General features: G+C 33.2%; 1 protein-coding gene across 2 annotated transcripts in view; it reads left to right on the top strand.

Annotated features, from left to right (window-relative positions):
* The window catches only part of Tbk1 (TANK binding kinase 1), a 45,036-nt gene extending 27,714 nt beyond the window's left edge, over positions 1 to 17,322 (top strand). For both annotated transcript variants that reach the window (XM_026392971.2, XM_077798455.1), the window contains 13 exons: positions 1,464 to 1,660; positions 2,731 to 2,789; positions 3,172 to 3,263; positions 6,154 to 6,255; positions 7,547 to 7,625; positions 10,824 to 10,945; positions 11,054 to 11,130; positions 11,730 to 11,769; positions 12,325 to 12,426; positions 12,537 to 12,633; positions 13,138 to 13,244; positions 13,385 to 13,456; positions 16,607 to 17,322. In XM_026392971.2, the coding sequence (XP_026248756.1) occupies positions 1,464 to 1,660; positions 2,731 to 2,789; positions 3,172 to 3,263; positions 6,154 to 6,255; positions 7,547 to 7,625; positions 10,824 to 10,945; positions 11,054 to 11,130; positions 11,730 to 11,769; positions 12,325 to 12,426; positions 12,537 to 12,633; positions 13,138 to 13,244; positions 13,385 to 13,456; positions 16,607 to 16,658 (1,198 nt within the window). In that variant the 3' untranslated portion in view covers positions 16,659 to 17,322. The remainder of the gene's footprint in view (positions 1 to 1,463; positions 1,661 to 2,730; positions 2,790 to 3,171; positions 3,264 to 6,153; positions 6,256 to 7,546; positions 7,626 to 10,823; positions 10,946 to 11,053; positions 11,131 to 11,729; positions 11,770 to 12,324; positions 12,427 to 12,536; positions 12,634 to 13,137; positions 13,245 to 13,384; positions 13,457 to 16,606) is intronic.
* The last annotated feature ends 3,603 nt before the right edge of the window (positions 17,323 to 20,925 follow it).

Raw genomic sequence — 20,925 nt, 5'->3', positions numbered from 1 at the left:
AGATGAAATAGTTTATAGATACTATTATCCAATATATCTAATATGATACATAAAATATAAATGAGGTAATATTAATGTAATATTGTAGTATATTATTTACCTTTATTTTGGTACTTAAAAACCTAAATAAATATACATCATGAGGGTTGGGGTTGTGGGTCAGTGTTAGGGCACTTGCCTCACATGTGTGAGGCACTGGGTTCAGTCCTCAGCACCACGTAAAAAATAAAGAAAGAAAATAAAGGTATTGTGTCCATCTACAACTAAAAAAAATTTTTTTTAAATATGCATCCTGGTTAGATGTTGCCCGTCAGTTTTTGTTCTAAAACACTTGAATTTTTAAGCCAGGCTCTGTGGCACATGCCTATAATCTCAGCGGCTCAGGAGTTTGAGACAGGAGGATCATGAGTTCCAAAACAGCCTCAGCAAAGATGAGGCACTTAGCAAACTCAGTGAGACCGTCTCTAAACAAAATACAAAATAGGGCTGGGGATGTGGCTCAGTAGTTGAGTGCCCCTGAGTTCAATTTCCAGTACAAAAAAAAAGGGGGAGGGGGCTGGGAATGTGGCTCAGTGGCTAAGTGCCCCTGAGTTCAATCCCAGGTATCGCGCCCCCCCACCCCACCCCCCCCAAAAAAAACTTTTCAGCCTGAGCCAAATCAAAACAGAAGCTTGTGGCAAGGCCACATCACAACATTATTGCTAAAACATTTTTTTTAATTTCAAAGATCTGCTCTGGGGAAGTGTACCTTTTCCCCCAATTTTGAAAATATGTGGTTTTCTTAATTTATTACATAGTTGTGTTGCAAATATAGTGTTGGTTTTTAAGTATTTAAATCATTTAACCCTCAAGAATTCTAAAATCAGTACTATTTCTATTCCCATATACTGGTGAGGAAACAAAGTACAGACGAATTAAGTAACAGCATTGCACATCAAGAAAGTGGAAGAGCTGGGATTTGAACCTACGTGTCTCAGAATCAGTATTCTTAATGTCTCTGTTATGTTTTCCCCCATCTTTAAACATTAGGAATCTTGTATATTACAAAGGTAAATAAACAGAAAAATATTTTAGAATAGACTTCTATAAGGACAAGTTACGGAATTTTCATTTTAGTGGACATTTTAGTATCCACATTAAAAAAAAAACGGTATTGCAGGGACTGGTCAAGATCTTAGAAATTAATGTCATTGCACTCAACATTTATTTTATTTTATTTTTTTAAATAAATTTTCTATGACCTGCCATCTCTCTCTTATATTTTATTTATTTATTTTAAGTTTTCGGCAAACACAACATCTTTGTTAGTATGTGGTGCTGAGGATCGAACCCAGGCCGCACACATGCCAGGCGAGCGAGCTACCGCTTGAGCCACGTCCCTAGCCCCTGCACTCAACATTTAAACTAAAATTGTACTACTCATTTGATCTAAAATTACTTTGTCTTCAACTTTTTTTATACAGTGCTACAGTATTTCATGAACTGGTATATAAACAAACCAAAATTATTTCTTCAAATCAAGAACTTATCTATGAAGGACGACGCTTAGTCCTAGAACCTGGAAGACTGGCACAGCATTTCCCTAGAACCACAGAGGAGAATCCTATCTTCGTTGTAAGCCGGGAACCCCTGAGTACCATAGGATTAATATATGAAAAAAGTAAGTTGAGATTTTTCCTTGTTCTTATTGTCCATTAAAAAAATACCAAAAATATGTAATTATAAGTGATTGTCATTTTCATAAAGTTGATGGTAACATTGTAGAACTTATAAATATTAAAATTTGGTAAATTAGTCAAAAAAGAGAAGTAGTAAAATTGAAAACCTAATAGTCATAATTTGATGTCAATTATTTTGTTTCATAAAGTGGTAAAATAGTTTTCATGTATATATTTTACTATAACTCTGCTTTTAAGTTGTGCTGATATGCAGAATTAAACTTTCATATCATAAATGTTAGAAAATATTTATTATATCCAGTGTGTATTCAACATTGTACCAGGCTTTAGAATCTAAGAAAAATTGTATCTGCTTTTTTTAAAATTTTTTTTAGATGTATATAGACACAATACATTTATTGTATTTATTTTTATGTGGTGCTGAGGATCATACCCAGTGTCTCACATATGCTAGGCAAAGTGCTCTACCACTGAGCCACAGCCCCAGCCCATATATATATCTGCATTCTTTTTTAGTTGTAGATGGACATAATATCTATTTTATTTATTTATTTTTATGTAGTGGTGGTGCTGAAGATTGAACCCTGTGCCTCCCACATGCAAGGCAAGCACTCTACCACTGAGCTACAGCCCCAGCCCTGTATCTGCATTCTTAAGATCTTAAATTCTTGAAATCTTAAATTATTCACTCCAAAACATGAATTACCCAGATTTTTACCTTCCTATTTAGAACTTTGGAAACACTGAGCTCATTATGTTGGAATATATTTAAGAAAAAATGAGGGGCTGGGGATATATCTCAGTTGGTAGAGTGCTTGCCTCACATGTACAAGGCCTTAGGTTCAATCCCAGCACCACGAAAAAAGAAAGAAAAAATGAGATGCCTTAGAAATATTGAAGGTAATTAGGGCATGAGCATTATTGTTTCACATAGGTTTTTTAATCAGGAAAAGTACACTAAAGAGTTGACACTGATATTTAATTTAGACATTCTGTTTGCCATATAAAGAATAAAATAATTTACTCAGAAATTATCTTTCTGATATTTCAGTTTCCCTCCCTAAAGTACATCCACGTTATGATTTAGATGGGGATGCTAGCATGGCTAAGGTTAGTATTTAATTGAATTATTATGTAAACATTGAATTATCCTATCAATAGTGGAAGAAATAAAATATATTGTATCTTTATAAATGCCTCTGGCTTAGAAAATTATTCATTTAATTAATTACGCTTTCTAGATTGTTTTGTGCTCTCTTCCTTATTTTCTATCCTTTCTTGAGCTCATTATAAGAAAATTTTATCGAGACAGTTCATGTGTAAATAATGTTAAGGATGAAATATTTAGTTATATCTGCTCTTAGCTTTTAATGTTGGTAGTTTATTGTGTTTTTAATTTATCTGATAGAAATATATAGGCTTGAAATTTTTTGTGAAAGTTTTTTTACTCTACCACTGTTGGCACCAAATATTGATTTTTTTTTTCCATCAGGCAATAACAGGGGTTGTATGTTATGCCTGTAGAATTACCAGTACCTTGCTGCTTTATCAGGAATTAATGCGAAAAGGGATACGATGGTTAATGTAAGTAATAGATGAAAATTTTAAAAGTAATCATCTCATAGACCTCACTAATTAACTGATAATCACCCCATTTTTGATAGTTTACCACTTCAGACTAATTAGTTACATGATTGATTTTTTTTAATGTTTTTTTCAGTTGTAGATGGACACAATACATTTAATTTTATTTATTTATTTATTTTTATATGGTACTGAGGATTGAACCCAGTGCCTCACACATGCCAGTCGAGAGCTCTACCACTGAGCCACAACCCCAGCCCTTGATTTTTATTATACTATATTTACTTCACAGTTAGTTTATAAAACATTTAGAAGCTATTTTTTCACTTATTTCCTACAATAATTTTATGAGACAGGATTGTTAGAATCTGAATATTAAAACTTATACAACATGTCAGATGTGGTAGCACACACCTGGAATCTCAGCAGCTAGGGTACTGAGGTAGGAGGATCACAAGTTCAAGACCAGCCTCAACAAATTAGCAAAACATTGTCTCAAAATAAAAAAGTACTGAGGATGTAGCTCAATGGTAAAGCACCTCTAGGTTCAATCCCCAGAACCCACCCACCCTGCAAAAAAACCTTACACAACATCTTTACCATGTGATAGCAAATTAATTCCTTTTCCAAAAACAATGACTTGGTCGTCATTATGCTATTTCAAAAGGCCTTTTCATTGTCATGATCCAACACAAGAATACTTTCCAGTTTAAATCTTCAGGATAGTCCTTCATTTCTTACCTTTCCCCCAAATGAAGTATATATTCTCTTTTTTAAACAGCATTATTGAATATAATTCACATACTATATTATTCACCCATTTAAAATATAAAATTTTTAGTAAGTACAATTTTTAAAAAATATTTTTAGTTGTAAATGGACATAAGAATTTTATTTATTTATTTTTTTTATGTGGTGCTGAGGATCGAACCCAGTTCACGCATGCTAGGCAAGTGCTCTACCACTTACATACCCAGTATGTATAGTTTTTAGTTGTTTACAGAGTTGTGCAACTATCACCACTTTGTTTAGAACATTTTTTTAATCACACCAGAAAGAACTTTTGCATTCATTGGCCTTCATTCCTCATTTTACTCCAAATCATCCAGTCCTAGGCAACCACTAAATATAAAATATAGTTAGTTGTTATAGATTTGCCTAGTCCAGATATTTCATATGATATGAATCATACAATATGAATATACACTCATCTTGATAAGCAGTATAAAAGCTATTTTTTAAAAATCACTTCCCAAGTAGTTTTTCTAGAACAGAATATTGATCATCTAAGGATTTTCTTCCTGAAAGTGATCCTAATAAATGTAACATGGATATGATTTTGGCCTTTTTTTTTTTTTTTTAAAGAGAGAGTGAGAGAGGAGAGATAGAGAGACAGAGAGAATTTTTAATATTTATTGTTTAGTTCTCGGCGGACACAACATCTTTGTTGGTATGTGGTGCTGAGGATCGAACCCGGGCCGCACGCATGCCAGGCGAGCGCGCTACCGCTTGAGCCACATCCCCAGCCCGGCCTTTTTTTCTTAACCTATTATTTATAATGTCATTTTTCCATCTGATAAGCATAAAAATAAGTAGATCTCTTCTGAGAATTATGGTTATTAGCATTCTATACATTGTTTGAAGCATTTGGATTTTGTACATGTATGGTAATGGCTTTGTTGCTAAAAGATGGTAAGAAATATGTTTTCTGAGCTCACCTCACTGTATGTCATGTCCCTGAACTTAAATGCTTCTGACAGTGTGTATATTTCTACCTCATGCCCATCCCTTCTTGCAAAAATATGTATGAAGTATTCTCTTTTTTAGACTTTTATTTTCCTTCCAACATTATGTGAAACCCATAAATACAATAATTTTCAATGTGTTGACATATCCAGTTTCTAAGTCTATTTTCCTATTTTCAATAAGAAGCCTCCTTGTGGAGCTAAAGGTGTAGCTCAGAGGTAGAGCTCTTGCCATATGTACCTGAGTTCAATTCCTAAGCATAAATGAATTTATAAAGCCTCCTTATTTTTTACTAAGTGGTTTCTAGAAAGTTTTCATCTTCTCTTGCTATTTTCTATACCAATCACTACATAAAAATTTTCCCCCTTTACTATTATTTTATGCTTTAATAATTCATGAAAAAATAATTTTTAACATAGACTGCTGTTGACAGACTTTTTCTGTAAAGGGTCTGTAGTGAGTACTTTAGGGTTCGTGGGCCATATGTGGATTTTTCTTTGTTTTGCTCTTATTTCTACAGCCTTTCAAAATCTAATGTTATCTCATGGGCTATACAAAAACATGCCTAAGACCTTAGTTTGTTGATCCCTGAAATAGACCATAAGCCCTTTAATTATATATTATTTACTATGTCATCATTCTTCAGAGATCACATTTATTGTTGTAAAGTATCAATTGGGTTGGCAGTGTAGCTCAGTGATAGAGCACTTCCCTGGCATGTGCAAGGCCCTGGGTTCCATCCCCAGCACTGCAAAAAAAAAAAAAAAAAATGAATAAAAAGAAAGTGTAGGTCAGACATCAATCTACTATGAGTACTAAAAATTAATTTTGATAATATAAAATGTAAATGCTATAGAATTTATTTTTGTATGTTTGAAAATTGAATTGTTATGAGAATCATTTTAATACATTATGTTTCTAAAGTGCTAAACTGTAATATGGTTTGCAAAAATAAAGTGCTCTAGATATGTATAAGGGTAACAAATTCTTTTAATGTTGTCCTAATAAGTATAATTTGGCTTTCATAATAAGAATGTCATTATGAAATGTTTTTTGAATAGTAGTATAGCAGTGTAATTAGTGATAGACAAGAAAAAATAAATAATTCCTTAGATAAACTAATGGTAATAATGTTATTTTTTAGTGAATTAGTTAAAGATGATTACAATGAAACTGTACACAAAAAGACAGAAGTTGTGATCACATTGGATTTCTGTATCAGAAACATTGAAAAAACTGTGAAAGTGTGAGTAGATTACTTCCTTTTTAATAGTGGTTCAAATATTAAATGTTCCATTTCTGTTTAGTTTATTTAATCATTGTTAGCATGTGGCATGTAGTTCAAGTGTTTGTACTATGGAGCAGCTTGTAGGTGAGTGGTTAATTCATCCTAAAGGGGAAGACAGTTTCTCGAAAACAATGAGCACCATGTCTGTGTACACTCCATTTGTGAAGGAAAAGGTAGTGGGAGATGTAAACATCTTGTGTCTATCTTGCAAAGCAGAATCTCTGAAGAGGAAAACATAAAACCTCTCAATAACAAAGAAGTAGGAAGAGAGATTCAAGAACAACCTTTGGGAGTATTTTTAGAATTTTAGGAGTTACTTTTGGTTTATTCTTGTATATTAATCTTTTCCCTGAGAAACAGAATGATAATTTAAACTGCCTTCTTTCTAAGCTACAATATTTGTACCACAGAGGAAATATATAAATGAAATTGGTATTTAATATTTACCTCTCTTAATTCTGAAAGCTAGTATTTTTACTGTTGTCCTGGTATAAAATTATTGAAAATTAACTTGCCTTTTCTATTTTACGCCTTCATGTGCAAATTTTTAAGTAAAGCACAGTAGTAGCACTCTTATCCTCAAGGGGTACATTCTAAGACTCCCGGTGCATACCAGAAACCTCAGATAGTACAAAGCCTTTTATATAAGCACTGTAATATAATATCGTGACAGTTGATTTGATAACTGAGGTGGCTACTAAGTGACTAATAGGTGGTTATTAGTCATAATACGCATATATAGTGTGGATATATAGGACAAAAGGATGATTCAGGTCCCAGGCTGGAAAAAGTGAATGTTATATGATTTTATCACACTACTCAATAGCCTAAAATTCAAAACTTGTGAATTATTTCTGGAATTTTTCATGTAATATTTTAAGACCACTATTGACCACCATAACAAAAGCCATAGAAAGCAAAACCACAGATGAGGAGGAACCACTGCATATAAAATTTCTTCTTCAGGAAGGCATCAGGATATAGACTTTGAATAAATTTTTTATTAAATAGTTATGATAATAAAAACTTAAATACAATTTGTAAACCATCTTTTAAACAGAGGCTTAGACAGGAAGATTGTAAGTTCAAGAACACCCTGGGCAACTCTTAGCAAGAGCTGGTCTCAAAATGAAAAATAAAAAAGGATGTAGCTCAGTGGTAGAGCATCCCTGGGTTCAATCCTTGATACCACCAAAAAAAAAAAAAATGTATTCATTTAATTTTTTTCCTCTGATTTACTTTTATACAGATATGAAAAGTTAATGAAGATCAACCTAGAAGCAACAGAGTTAGGTGAAATTTCAGACATACACACCAAATTGTTGAGAGTAAGTATTTATAAAATTATAGGCTAAGAATCTATTCCTTTTCTGGCAAGATTAGACTTAAAAGTTTCTTAGAGCATTGATATTTCTAAAAATCTCCACAGAAAGGATGTAACTTTTTCCCATCTTCATGGACTTGTTAACAATATTTAAATACCCTTACTGTCTTGACATTCTTTATAACATGTTCAAACTCTTGCTGTACTTATACACACACACACACACACATCACTCTACCTCCCTCCCTTTTTTTTTCTTTCTCCTCCCTGCTTTTTGACTTTTAAATCTGTAGTGATATTGTGTTGCTACTGTGGCTATTAAAGCAAATTTATAAAAGTAATTTAACATGTAGTTGGATGTGGGGTGGGTCAACTTATTTAGAAATAAATGCAAATTAATTAGGACAATATTATCAGATTTTTTCTAAAATAAAAAGTAAAGAAAGATTTGGAATCCTCAAGGCAGTTTCTATCACTAGAAAAAGCAATCAGAGCACAAGTTTCAACTCTGCCAAAAAATGCACTCACATTTCAGGGAGTCTCTGGATCTCTTATTAAAATGTGTTATAGAGGGGCTGGGGTTCTGGCTCAACAGTAAAGCGCTCACCTAGCACATGCGAGGCCCTGGGTTTAATCCTCAGCACCACATAAAAATAAACAAATAAAATAAAGGTATTCTGTCCAACTACAACTAAAAAATAAATATTTTTAAAAAATTGTACTATAAATCCAGGTGATGGTGTGCACCTCTAATCCCAGCAACTCAGAAACCTGAGGCAAGAGGATCACGAGTTTAAGGCCTGACTGAGCAATTTAGACCCAGTCTGAAAAGATAAAAAGGACTGGGGATGTGATCAGTGATAGAGCACTCCTGAGTTCAATTCCTAGTATCACCCTCCCCAAAAAAAGAGTATTGTGGAAGTACACAGAATTATATATTGTACGAATTGACTTTTAATCCCAGAGTTTCCTCTATTTACCTCGCTACTTCTATCTTGCTGGTTAAGGCATTAACTTCTTTGCATCCTTCTGCCTTTTTTTTTTCTCCCTCAAAAATGAGCAATTTCATTCATACTCTGTTCATCTCATGGGTTGTTGTACCAGTTAAATTATATAGGTAAAAATACTCCTGCCTGGTGTGGTGGCACACGCCTGTAATCCCAGAGGCTAAGGCAGGAGGATCACAAGTTTGGGGCCAGCCTAAGCTACTTAGCAAGAAGCTGTCTAAAATTTATAAATTAAGAGGGCTGGGGATATAGCTCAGTGATAGAATGTCCCTGGGTTCAATCCCCTGTACTAAAAGAAAAAAAAAAAAATACTGTACCCTTGCAAGCTTTTAGTATTTATAGAGTACTCATAAAATGGATGTTAAATTAAAAGTAAAAAAATTGAGATGAAATTCTTTTCTCTTTTAAACTTAGGCTAGTCTTTAGTTGTTTCTTTTTTTCTTTTTAGTACAGGGGATTGAACTCAGGGACACTTGACCACTGAGCCACATCCCCAGCCCTATTTTAGAGTCAGGGTCTCACTGAGTTGCTTAGCACCTCACAGGCTGGCTCCTGCCTCAGCCTCCCAAGCTGCTGGGATTACAGGCGTGTGCCATCAAGCCCAGCTAGTTTTTTCTTTTTTTTCAGGTTTTGGTCAAGAACAATGACTTTCCAAAATAGTTATAATTGAGTAATAGGTTGTGAAGTTTAGTGCATTCTAATCAGCAGTCTTTTTAAGTACAATATAAAATGTCAGAAAGTATCATATCACTGTTCTCTAAAACTTTTAGTTCATTTATTTATATACTTTTTTTTTTTTTTTTTTTTTTTTGGTACCAGAGATTGAACCCAGGGGTACTTAACCACTAAGCTACATCCTCAGCCCTTTTTAAGTTTTGTTTTGAGATAGGGCCTCACTAAATTGCTGAGGCTGGTCTTGAACTCACAATCCCCCTGGCTTAGCCTCCTGAGTTGTGTGATTACAGGCTTGCACCCTCACACCCAGCTTAGTCTTACTTACTATTCCCTTAATATTCATCCTTCATGTGCTTGTAATTTTTCACTCCTCTGTGTAACACTATAAGAAATAACTTTTCCATAAATTATTAATGGAACATTAATATTAAAGAAGACATAAAACATTTTTTAAAAAGTGTATATTTGACTATGTAAAAATTTAAAATCTTCATTTGCTAAAAAATGTTAAAAAGCAAGTCAGTTGGGAAAATTTGATAGTTTTTTATAAAAATAGCTCATATGAATTGATAAGAAAAATATTAAATCTGTAGTAAGTAGATAGACAACATTTAGATAATTACAAATAGAAATGTAGTGAAAACTTAAGTTTATACTAATGTAGTAAAAGAAAATTGCATATTATAATAATATTAAGATACCATTTTTGTGTTTCAAATGATCAAGGCTTAAAAAATTGTAATACCAGTGTTGACCAAAGCGTGGTGAGAAGATCTCCCTTCACTTGGTTTCTAGTGGTAGTATTACTTAAGACTTTTTCAAAATGAAAAGCAGTAGTGTATATTAGGACCCTTAAAATATTTAAGAGTATTTATTCTTTAAGGCTAACCTTCATCCTTTCTCAAATTTTACAAATATTTAGTTCTGTGGTAGGAAAATGATAAATTTACTAAACTTAAATGAATAGGATCTTAGATGAGGTTTTTTTCATTTTCTGTTTTTAAGAGGAACTATTTTTCTTGAGCTTCTAGAGAGCACAAATCATATGTCCAATACTTTATCCTTGGGACTATGCAAATGGTTCTCCTATTTCATATTCATAATTCTATAATATATAGAATACTAATCATTTTTTATAGAAAAAAAATGTTAGCTGAAGATACATATTTTACATGTCTGTTTTTAAACAGTATTTACTGGGCTAGGGTGGTAGAGCTAGTGATAGAGCACTTGCCTAGTGTTCTCCCTAAATGCGCCCTACACATACACGCACACACAGAGTATTTACTGTATGAAACATTTTATAAAATATTTTAGTACTAGTTAGTGTTATGTTGTGTTATTATATTGTAATCTTGGTGGAAATCAACCTAAGAAACTGCTCTTGTATTTAAAGATGAAAATAATTAATCTGCCCTCACTTGAGGCAGTCTACAAAGAAATGTCCAGACTCCATTGGCACCATGGTTATCATTTCTGACTTCAGCAATCTGGATCTGAACCCACTGGTTTTTATTTAGCTTTCCAGTTCCCAGGGAACAATAGAAACAAGTCTTCAGGATATCGACAGCAGGTTATCTCCAGGTGGACTGCTGACAGATGCATGGGCACATCAGGAAGGCACCCATCCGAAAGACAGAAAGTAGGTTCTGGTTTTATGAGTATTTTCTGTTCTTATTAATATTCTTTTTCACATTGATTCAATTAATTTAGTTGGGTTTTTTTGTTTTTTGTTTTTTCCTTGAAATAGTGTAGAAAAACTACAGGTCTTATTAAACTGCATCACGGAAATTTACTATCAGTTCAAAAAAGACAAAGCAGAACGTAGTAAGTAAAATTTTCTATTTGTTAATCTAATGAATCAGCCTGCCTTGGTAGTTAGTTGTAATTCAGATGGATTAATTTTGTATATTTGTAAGGGTGGCTGCTTGAATTATTTGTTCTACAGATATAATTCTGTAAGGAAAGAGGTTGAATATACTAAAAATTATTCTTAAAACAACCTTTTGAATAATTTAATTCATAAAATCCAAAGCTTCAGGGCCAGGCAGGTAACAGACAAGAATGAGATTGGCCTGTGAGGACTGAGACTGGAGAGTAGACAGCCCATCTAAGAGGGAGAGCCACTGTTCAGAAAGCCTGGTCCCCAGGTTTCTCATTTCTCAAGAGAAGTTAGAAATACAGCTTTTGTTAGAAATATTCCAATCTTTAAGTATTAGCAGTTAATTTTTTTTTTTAATATTAACACTGTACAGACCAAAGAATAAACCTCTATCTATAAGTGATATGAAACCCTTAGGCCATAGGTCTGTGACATCTGCTTCAAACTCTTCACCTTTTTGAAGCAGTAATCTCAAAAAAAGAAAAACAGTGCAAGTAATATTATGATTCTACATTAACAAAAGTATACATTTTCTTATTTCTAGGACTAGCTTACAATGAAGAACAGATCCACAAATTTGATAAGTAAGTGCCTATTTAATTGGTTGTTTTGGTGCTATTTTGGTTTTCTCTATTAATATGATTCTTCTGAAAATTGTGATTAATTACAATAAAAAATATATATTTTAATCTAAACTTAAAGGATTGGTGCTATGGGTGCACATTTTTGAGGCCTGTCCATCTGGTCCCTGATTGGGAGGTTATCAAGAAAGACAAATGAGAGGGAAGAAAAATCCCTATTCCTCTCAAGTCAACTTCTCTGTCATGTGCTCTGATTGCATAAGGGAGGAGCATAAGAAACAAAGGCGAGGACAGTTTATTTTTGTTAACATTCTCCAGTTTGAACTTTCTCTTTCTTCCTTTGCTATGTCTGTCTTAAAAACCTTTGCTTTCTACTATAAATGTTCTAAAGCTACAAACATTATTATGTATATATATTTTATATATATTATTATATATATTTGAAAATGTTTAAATATTGGAAGTAGAAACAAGTAGTTATAAGAAACTCATGTAAACCTCTTTGATTATTTTTTATTATTTTTACATGAGCTTCATTGATTATTTCTAAAATTGTAGGCAAAAACTGTATTACCATGCAACAAAAGCTATGACCCACTTTGCAGATGAATGCGTTAAAAAGTATGAAGCATTTTTGGATAAGTCAGAAGAATGGATGAGGTAAGTAAACTTATTTGGGGCTAATGGTTGGATAATTACAATATAATGTATATATTTAAGTGAAAATATTTCACTAGACTGCTTACTAATGGATTATTTTTGGGTTTCAGAAAGATGCTTCATCTTAGGAAACAGTTATTATCACTAACTAATCAGTGTTTTGATATTGAAGAAGAAGTATCAAAGTATCAAGACTATACTAATGAGGTACAGCTTTCAAAAGTATCTAGAATAAAAGCTTTGATCCATTAGGAAAAAATTAAAATTCTTACTTTATGTCTCATAATTAAAAAGGGAGAAACAGGACAGGTTTCACATGCCTATATTCACCTATTTTTTGGTATGTACTTTGAGGCAAATTATAAGAATTTTTATGTTTATAACCAAAAACATCTACTAAACCATTCTTTTGTCGTTCATAACAAAAGTGTTTTTGTTATTGTGTCATGATGGTTTTAAAATAGAAATTTAAAGCTGGGGCTGGGGTTGTGGCTCAGCGGTAGAGCGCTCTCCTGGCATGTGTGAGGCCCTGGGTTTGATCCTCAGCACCACATATAAATAAAGGTATTGTGTGCAACTACAACTAAAAAATAAATATTAGAAAAAAAATAGAAATTTAAAGCTATAAATGACTTTACTAAAAGCTAAAACACTTGATCTATGACCTATAGTAAGTACTTTTGGTCTCTTATGTGGTTTTTGATGTTTCAGTTACAAGAAACTCTGCCCCAGAAAATGTTTTCGGCCTCCAGTGGAATCAAACATACCATAACCCCAATTTATCCAAGTTCTAACACGTTAGTGGAAATGACTCTTGGGTAAGAAACTTACTTGGAAATTAAGATATTTTCATTTACTTTAACTTTGGTTTGTAATTTTGCTCTTAAGAATTTTAAAATCTTGATGTTGATTGTGAATATGGTGTTTGATAATGTTAATTAAATATTTTGTATTATAGTATGAAGAAATTGAAGGAAGAGATGGAAGGGGTGGTTAAAGAACTTGCTGAAAATAATCATATTTTAGAAAGGTAAGTAATATAAAACTCATCCTGTGTTGTTGATTTTCTTTGTAGTTGAGTGTGTACACATCTGTGTTTATATCTGTCAGTCTTCTATCAGTGGTTAAGCATTGGGAAGGGAACAAAAATGTCAGAACCTTTATGTTTTCTTCTTTCAGCATGATGATGAATTTGTGATACCTTCTAATAGTTGATTGATTCCATTTTATTGAAGCATTGGTTAATAGAATTATTTGCCTATTTGAATCAGTCCCCCCAAAATATTTCCACATGACTTTTCATAACATTTGTTCATTAGAACAAAGATTTTAAATTTGAGGATTCAGGGTTGCCTATAGAATACCACTCTGATTAGTGCTGAGTAACTTCCAGAACCCTCTGGAAACCTCCTGGCAGGTGAGTACCACATGGAAATGCAATTCTTTGAAGACCTAGGTGTTTGCTTATCCACAGAATATTAATAGATAAGACAAAAGAGAGTTGAAAAACAAGCAGAGCCAAAAGAAACCATTTTTGGATGGCTGTTTTTCAGATCCTGGTCCCTCAGAGAAATCCAGTCATTTTTGGCTCTGCAGAACGATTTCTCTTTCAGGTCTATAGGTACTCCTCTACACACTCTCACCCTTAAAGTGCTGATAAAATTACTTGTTACGTGATGTTGTGTACCTTTGCAAGATACTTTCACACTGCATTCTCTTCCTTCACGTGCTTTACAGCCTAGAGCTGAAGCAGGAAACCAGTCTCCTATATCCTGAGAGTTTCCCCATTATCTATTTAACCCTGTCCTTTTGGTTTAAATTGTTTCTGATTTTTCACAACTACAATTATGCTCCAGTGAACGTCCTTGTGTATATCTCTTCATGTACTTTATAAAGAGTTTTTGAGAGATCAAAATCTAAATGTTTCTAGATGTGAAATTTCTGGGTATACACGTTTAAATTTTAAGTTTATTGCCAATTTATTCTTTTAAAGAGTTATATGTTCTAAACAGATAAAACTTATGCTTTTATCAACACTGAATGTTCATCAGTCTTTTAAACGTTTGCCAATGTTTTTTAGTAAAAATTGAGATCTTCTTTTGGTATATATTTCTTTGGTTAATAGCAATGTTAAACATCTCTTTATGTGTTCAAATTTTATTTCTTCTGCCTATTAGGGTTTTTGTTTTGTTTTGTTTTAGTTGTAGTTGGACACAATACCTTTATTTTATTTATTTATTTTTATGTAGTGCTGAGGATGGAACCCAGTGTCACACGCGTGGTAGGTGACTGCTCTACCACTGAGCCACAACTCCAGCCCTAACCTATTAAGTTCTTGTTTAATTATTTTTTTCTATTTGTTTATAGAAAGTAGATAGTAATTATATCACTTTTTATGGTATCCACTTTGTAATTTCTTCACAACTTTAGCTAAATTCTAAATTTATCCAGTAAGGCTAAAAATTAGAAAGAAGAGACTATTAAGATAAATTCTTAACAAACTTTTATGTTGAATCATTATGCCTTATGGAATGAAATTACCCAATTCCTAAAGTACACCTAATAAGTCAGTTTATCCTGTGTTTTATTTGCAGATGTTTTCGACAACATATGAGTATATAATATCACATAATCTTAACATAAATGTTACATGACTTTTTAAGATTTGACAGAACTAAAGGGTATTCAAAGTGTTTCATTCAGACCAGAAGTGTTTCAGATTTCAGATTTTTTTTTCAGGTTTTGGAATGTTTGCATATAAATAATGAAATATCATGGAGATGAGACCCAAGTCTAGGTACAAAAATTGTATCTCGGGCTGGGGATGTGGCTCAAGCGGTAGCGCACTCGCCTGACATTCGTGCAGCCTGGGGATCCTCAGCACCACATACAAACAAAGATGTTGTGTCCGCCGAAAACTAAAAAATAAATATTAAAAAGTTCTCTCTCTCTCTCTCTCTCAAAAAAAAAAAAATTGTATCTCTTATCTCTTTTTGTTTTTTATATACAACTTTACACTTAGGCTGAAGTGAATAATACAATATTTTTAGTGTGCTTGCATTATGACTTCAACTTGTCATAAGGTCAGCTGTGAAATTTTCCTTTTGTGGCCTCATGTTAGGTACTCAGTTTCAGATTTTGAATCATTTCTAGTTTCACATTTTCAGTTTAGGGATGCTCATCCTATAATGGAAGCCAGGCCTTATGCAGAATATTGTACCACTGTCTCCACATGGGTATCCCACTGTTACTTCAGTTTTTTGTTTGATTTATCTAAAATCACCCTCCCCAACTTAGTTTCCCCTCTAATTTCCTCATTCTCTTCAGTGGGACTACCTTTTTTTCTATTCCTTTAAACATAAATTATTTTATGTACATACTTACTTTACTCCCTCTCAAGTTTGGTGATCTCTCTTCAACATACTTTCACATTTCCCCTCTCCACCCTCATTCAACTTACTTCTCTCTTCATGTGGAAGTTGTGGTAATAACCTGCTAACCTATTTCCTTAGCCCCAGGCTCTTCCCATCTCTCATGGGTATTACAGCCAAAATAGTCTTCCAAAGTATTGATGTAGCCATGCCACTTCTTTGGCTCAAAAATTTCTAAACAGTTGTTACCTAAAAATTGGAGTCTAAATTCATACTTTCAAGAATATAATGGTCAGTTCCCAGCTTACATGAACCCAACTTTATTTCCCACTGCTCCCCAAAAAAACTTATTGTTCTAGAAAGATTCCATACCTTATCCCTTGAATGTCACACTTTCAACTCCATTTCTTGGCTTATAAATTTTTATGAGAAAGTATCTGATTCTTAACACTTTCACGTTTACATCACTTCCCATTTTCTTTTTTTTTTTTTTTAAGTCTTCTCAAGGCACTGAGTTGTGTTTTTTTATCTATTTATGATAACACCACTCTTGTTCAGAAAGAAATAGAATGAATAGTTGCTTAAACTCTTTAAAAATAACTGTTCCTCCCAAAAGTAGTATTCGAAATTCTTTGAAATTTCAGGTGTGAGGGGACAGGGCTACAACTCAGTGGTAGAATGCTTGCCTTGCATGCACAAAGCCCTAGGTTCATTTCCCAGCAATGAAAAACAAACTAACCAGCCAACCTCGGGGGCCAAATCAGTGAATCATTTTGAGATTATCTTTTTTCTTTTCTTGTGTGTTTTAGGTTTGGTTCCTTAACCATGGATGGTGGCCTACGCAACGTCGACTGTCTTTAGCTTTCTAAGAAGTTTCAGAAAAATTTCAGTTTGCACAAGATAATGCTGGGATATTAAATGAAAGCCTTTATAGGTGGTCTCTCATTTCTACAATTCAGTATTTGATGTGGTCTTGTAAATATGTATAATATTGTAAATACATAAAATATATAAATTTTTGGCTGCTGTTAAGATGTAATTTTGCCTTTTAACATTTATAACTACACGAGGCAGTTTGACCTCAGCAAGCACTAGAAGAAAGCCATGACTGGCTGACAAATTGAGATGCTGGTCCTTCACTCTGACGAAAGCTGGAGAAGTCATATTTCTCCAGCTGCCTATTGGAATATTTTTAAGTGGAACCAAATTGGCATCCTTACAAATCAAAGACTAATAGTTGGCAGGTTTGTAAATGGTTAGAATAGAAAGGTGGCTTTTGTGAGTGGGGAGCAGAAGTGAACCACTGTTTTATTGGAGTCACTTTTTTTTGAGAAGGGTAAATGTACATTATTTCATTTTATAAGGTGCCCAGAGCCCAGTTTTCCTCCTGTTTAATTTCAGATGAATTATTGAACAAAATTTTTAAAGTGAATTAATTACTTTATTCATTTTTGGCCATAAGTGTATAATTGTCATTTAAAATTTTAAGGTCATTTCAATTATTTAAAGCTGTATATTTCTTTAATTCTGCTTACTATTTCATGAAAAAAATAAATTTCTCAATTTTAATGTAAAAAGTTCATGTGTTTCTATTTATCCAGTGTGAGAAACAAAAATCATCTTTTCCCTCCCTTTTCTGTAGTGCTAGGAGTTAGCCCAGGGTAGTTCATACAGGGTAGTGCTCGCTAGGCAAGAACTCTACCACTGAGGTACATTGCCGGCCCAAAAGTTATATGTTGAAAGGTGCATTATGGGTAGTGATGGTAAATTATTCTCAACATACCGAATGGGGTGACAGTTTTGTGTTTCTTATAAACCCACTAATTCCAAGTTCTTTCATGAATTTATGCTATGCATATTGTAAGGGAATTTTTTCTTTGAAATATCTATTCTGAGTTCTAGACAAAAAGATTGTTTGGAAATTATTTTATTCATTGGAATTTTTATTTGTTTTGATTTTGGTTTTTGGCTTATCACACTATTGAAGGATGAATATACACAACTGTGTCATAAAGATAATATGTACTAAAGAGTAAATAAATTTGAGTATCATGATACATTGAGAACTGAATCATCTTAAAACTGAAAATGTATTAAGATTTTAATTGAGATTATTGATGCATTTTTTTGTATAGGGAAATTTCAGTTTCACACGTATGCATCATAGAAATAAACGCAAAGATAACTATTTTTATTTATATAGTTGTGCAGTTACTTGGTGTTGAATGCCTACTTAGTCTCAGTGTGTGTGAAACAAAGGGGCATTTAATCCCTCTTGATTTTAATTTTCCATTTTACCATCTAACATATATATCTTGAATTGCATTGTTTAAATGTTTTATAGATAAAATTTTACTCAGATTATGTGGATAGGTGGTATATTTTCAGGTTTTATTTTTATTTTGAGAGAAGAATACCAGTAAACAAACACTTTCTATTAGTATTTTTATTAGTGGGATTGGTAGGAATATAATCTGTTCTACATTTGTAGTTTTTAACTTTACTGGATTTTTTAGGTTTTTTGTTTTCTCCATTATAGTAACATGGAAACAGAGGGTTTTTTGTTTGTTTGTTTTTCTTGTGGTACTAAAGACTGAATTCATGGCTTTGCAAATGCTAGGCAGGCACTGAGCTACTTCCCAGCTCGTTTTTTTTTTAAGACAGGGTCTTGCCAAGTTGCCCATCAAACTTTTGATCCTCTTGCCTCAGCCTCCTGAGTAGTAGCTAAGATTACAGGCATGTGCCACCACACCCAACTTCTTTTAAATCCTCATTTAAAACTTTGTTTACAGTCAATAAATACATGGTGGTACCAGTCTAGTAATTTTCAGAGACTACTAAAGTTTTAGTGACTGCTGAAACTAGTTTTACAATAAGTTTCATCTCCAGTTTAATTGCTTTTTTGTTTTCAATAATAGGCTGCTTTGTAAATTATGGGAATTAATGATATAAAATATAGAATATATAGCAAATGTAGAAATTAGTAGATTAGCACTTAACATAGAAGTGAGGCTATAGTTCTGACTACAGAAAAATAAAAATGAAGTAAGTGAATATAAAATATGTGAAAAGAAGAGGTGGCTTCAAGTAAATAAAAAGAAATTCGAGATTTAAGAAAGAAATTTGAAAAATAATCCTATTAAATCTCCTAAAATTCCAACTTCTGGGCTAGAGTGTTGTAGCTCAGTGGTAGAGTGCTTCTCTGAGGCCCAAAGTTCAATTCTCAGCATCACAAAAGAAAAAAACTTTTTATTCTTTTATTAAATTCTTCTATTATTTTGGAAATTACCAAGTATTATATCTGTGGCTTAACAGACTTAATTATCCTATATCAAAAAGAGTCTTCTTAAAATATATAAAATATAAAAATTTTCAAAAATTTCTTTAAAAATATACTTAGTACTGGACACAATAGTGCAACTTGGGAGACTAAGATGGAGTATTGCACGTTCGGGGACAGCCCTGGCAACTAATGAGACTCTCAGTAACATAGTAAGAGCCTGTCTCAAAAAATAAAAAACGATTGGGAATGTGGTTCGGTGGTAAAGTGCCACTGGATTCAGTCCCGAGTACAGAAATAAATAAGAATAAATTAAAAGAAAAAAAGTAGTGGTAGAGCTCCTGCCTAAATGCAGGAGGCTCAGCACTGAAGAATATATTATATCTTCATCAGTAAATTATACAGAAAATAGTTACAATAATCTTGATTTTTATTTCTGGAGGGTTTTTTTAATGTTCACTTTTTTTAAAACATGGTTTCATTTTTTAATACCTTTTTTTAAATTTTTTTTTAATTTTTATGTAGTGCTGGGGATCAAACCCAGTGCCTCATGCATGCTAGGCAAGCACTCTACCACTGAGCCACAGCCAGCCCTAATGTTCACTTTTTGTGATGTTCTATGGTTAAAAACAAGAGATACATTGTTTGGAATTACCTAAGGAATTATCAGTAAGAATAAGCACTCTCAACTATGTTGTCAACAGTTTTCTCCCTTCACAATTACAGCCATAGTCACAGCTGTAATTAAAGGCAGAAATAAAATTGTCTTGTGTTTCTGATTTCACCCCACTCTGTTGTTTTATCCATGTGTTTGTATTTGAGGTAGAGCTGCAGAAAATTTAGTTACTCTAACAAATTTTTAAAACTGAAATCAGGCATGATGACACATACCTATAGTCTCAGCATCAGGGAAACTGAGGCAGAGGGATCCCTTGAGCCCAGAAGTTCAAGACCAGCCTGAGTGATATAACAAGACCCTGTCTCAAAAAAAAAATGAAAGAAAAGAAATAACTTTTTAAGTGAAGAAATAAAACTGAGAGGTTCTGGAGGCAGACACTGTTGAGAATAAAATGTTTAAACAAGTCTTAATAATATTTTTTATATATATATTTAGTTGTAGATAGACAATACCTTTATTTTATTTATTTATTGCCTTTATTTTGTTTATTTTTATGTGGTACAGGGGATCAAACCCAGTGCCTCACGCATGCTAAGCAAGCGCTCTACGCCTGAGCCACAACCCTAGCCTCTTATTTATTTATGTTGTGCTGAGGATTGAACCCAGCCTTATGTGTGCTAGGCAAGCACTCTAACCACTAAGCCACAACCCCAGCCCAACAGTATTGTTTTAGCTGTATTCCCTACCCCACATTTTAAGAAGACAAAAGTATCTGAAAAAGCTGTACACTGTTGTTTTAGTTGGACTTGATTTCTGATTGTCACTTCAAGAGGATTCAAAGTCCAAGTTCCAAACAATTACTGAAGTGGGGTAGCAACCAAAAGCATATGATCTGGAAATAAAAACTGCGATATAATAATATCCCCCATTTCTCTTTGGAGTGTAAATCGGCTCCAAAAATGTACTGTGCAAGCCCAGGAAAAGCAGCTCAGTGACCTAGCAAGTACAAGGTCCTGTGTTTGATCCCCAGCACCACCAAAAGAGAAGGGGAGGGGGAAGCTCAAATATTGCATCAGGCTACTGTAGGTACTAAAAAGCATATGACTACATGAAGAAGTTCCTTTCTTTTCACAAACAATGCACAAAGCCCAAATGTTAGATGTAGTTTTAGTGGGAACTTCAGTTCAAGTCACATAATAGACAGCTAGAAATCAGGGCCAATAATGTTA

The sequence above is a fragment of the Urocitellus parryii genome, chromosome 5 (genome assembly GCF_045843805.1).
Source record: "Urocitellus parryii isolate mUroPar1 chromosome 5, mUroPar1.hap1, whole genome shotgun sequence".
NCBI lineage: Eukaryota > Metazoa > Chordata > Mammalia > Rodentia > Sciuridae > Urocitellus > Urocitellus parryii.
This window is presented reverse-complemented; position numbering and strand designations above follow the sequence as displayed.